The sequence below is a fragment of the Boleophthalmus pectinirostris genome, unplaced genomic scaffold (assembly GCF_026225935.1).
Source record: "Boleophthalmus pectinirostris isolate CB_2022bp ecotype Guang Dong unplaced genomic scaffold, ASM2622593v1 HiC_scaffold_12, whole genome shotgun sequence".
NCBI lineage: Eukaryota > Metazoa > Chordata > Actinopteri > Gobiiformes > Gobiidae > Boleophthalmus > Boleophthalmus pectinirostris.
Window position 1 is genome coordinate 40,173,907 of NW_026571018.1, and position 2,500 is coordinate 40,176,406.

The 2,500-nt window shown below is 47.4% G+C and overlaps 1 protein-coding gene across 1 annotated transcript in view; it reads left to right on the forward strand.

Moving 5' to 3' along the window:
- vps37d (VPS37D subunit of ESCRT-I) overlaps positions 1 to 2,500 on the forward strand; it is a 21,843-nt gene that overhangs the window by 11,329 nt on the left and 8,014 nt on the right. The window contains 1 exon segment of the mRNA XM_055148992.1: positions 482 to 653. Coding sequence (XP_055004967.1) covers positions 482 to 653 — 172 coding nt within the window.

Consider the following 2,500-nt stretch of genomic DNA (forward strand, 5'->3'; position numbering starts at 1 on the left):
TTTCTCTCTGTGTCAGTCGTGTTGAGTTTTCTCTCTGTGTTCAGTCGTGTTGAGTTTCTCTCTGTTCTCTGTTGAGTTTTCTCTGTGTTCAGTCGTGTTGAGTTTTCTCTCTGTGTTCAGTCGTGTTGAGTTTTCTCTCTGTGTTCAGTCGTGTTGAGTTTTCTCTCTGTGTTCAGTCGTGTTGAGTTTTCTCTCTGTGTTCAGTCGTGTTGAGTTTTCTCTCTGTGTTCAGTCGTGTTGAGTTTTCTTCTGTGTTCAGTCGTGTTGAGTTTTCTCTCTGTGTTCAGTCGTGTTGAGTTTTCTCTCTGTGTTCAGTCGTGTTGAGTTTTCTCTCTGTGTTCAGTCGTGTTGAGTTTTCTCTCTGTGTTCAGTCGTGTTGAGTTTTCTCTCTGTGTTCAGTCGTGTTGAGTTTTCTCTCTGTGTTCAGTCGTGTTGAGTTTTCTCTCTGTGTTCAGTCGTGTTGAGTTTTCTCTGTGTTCAGTTCCAGGAGCTCCAGGTGGGCAGGGAGAACCTCCTGATGTCGAACCGTGAGCTGGCGGAGACGAGCCTGGCCCAGAGGCCGCGGCTCCACACGGGCAAAGACCGACTCGCCAACAAGTACCAGCAACTGTCCGACCTGGCGACCTCCTGCTGGGACAAACAGAGCCAGCTGGGTGAGTGGACACGACCCCCGACCCCTGACCCCTGACCCCTGAAACCCCTGACCCCAAACCCCCACTCGGGTTTTTACACGACCTCAGATTCTGACCTCAACCAGAACCAGAACCAACTTCATCTTAAAGCTCCTGTATCACATAACACAGACTCTGTGAAAAACTAAACCGGGACAAAACCGGGACTAAACCGGGACTAAACCGGGACTAAACCAGGTCTAAACCAGGACTAAACCAGGACTAAACCGGAACTAAACCAGGACTAAACCAGGACTAAAAACAGGACTAAACTAGGACAAAAACAGGACTAAACCAGGACTAAACCAGGACTAAACCAGGACTAAACTAGGACTAAACTAGGACTAAACCAGGACTACTAAACAGGACTAAACCAGGACTAAAACCAGGACTAAACCAGGACTAAAACCAGGACTAAACTAGGACAAAAACAGGACTAAACCAACCAGGACTAAACCAGGACTAAACTAGGACTAAACCAGGACTAAAACCAGGACTAAACCAGGACTAAACCAGGACTAAACCAGGACTAAACTAGGACTAAACCAGGACTAAACCAGGACTAAACTAGGACTAAAACCAGGACTAAACTAGGACAAAAACAGGATTTAACCAGGACTAAACTAGGACTAAACTAGGACTAAACCAGGACTAAACCAGGACTAAACTAGGACTAAACTAGGACTAAAACCAGGACTAAACTAGGACTAAAACAGGATTTAACCAGGACTAAACCTGGACTAAAACAGGATTTAACCAGGACTAAAACAGGATTTAACCAGGACTAAACTAGGACTAAAACAGGATTTAACCAGAACTAAAACAGGATTTAACCAGGACTAAACTAGGACTAAAACAGGATTTAACCAGGACTTAACCAGGACTAAAACAGGACTTAAACAGGACTTAACTAGAACTAAACTAGGACTAAAACAGGATTTAACCAGGACTAAAACAGGATTTAACCAGGACTTAACCATGCCGCGTGGACCGGGCACCGCGTCTCCTCCCAAACCTCTGGTCCATGAAATATTGTTGGATATAAAACTGGTCCGTGACGCAGAAAAGGTTGGGGACCACTGTTCTAGTTCTAGTTCTGTTGTGTTCTGGTTGTGTTTGTTTCATTCACATGTTTGAGTAACTTTTGATTCTAAATCTGCGTTCACACGGAGCCTCACAGTGTCCGGTTCACACAGGGTCCATGCGGACGTGTGTCTGGGGCGTCCTGAGTTTTTTGCGTCGTGTTTTCAGACGTCAGCGCGGCGAGAATCTGCCGTCGACGCGGCGCATGTTGAGCGTTCAGGTGTCGATGCTCAGGACGGCGAAAGAGCGACCAGTGTTTCCGTTTTTACTCAGATCTGTGGAGAGGCGAGCCGCTCACTAATGCACGATTTTAAATGTGTTTGTGAGTAAAACTTAAAACTGTAATGAAATTGGTGGTTGGTGGTTGGAGGTTGGTGGTTGGAGGTTGGTGGTTGGAGGTTGGAGGTTGGAGGTTGGTGGTTGGTGGTTGGAGGTTGGAGGTTGGTGGTTGGAGGTTGGAGGGTCAGGAGTCTGGACACAGACGCTGCTCTGATGCTCTGATTCTTCTTCACTTCGGTTGGAGACGCACCATTACACACAGCTCTGAGCGCCCAGTGAAGCGGGCAGTGCCAGGGTCAGTGAAGCGGGCAGTGTTGGCGCCGGGCAGTGTGCAGTGGGCAGTGGGCAGTGAAGCGGCAGTGAAGTGGCAGTGGGGCTGGAGAAAAGTGGACTTGATCAGAACATATGAGGTGCAGAGTGAGTGTGAGTTTTCTGACTCCTCAGATTTGTTTCACGCGTCACTTTAA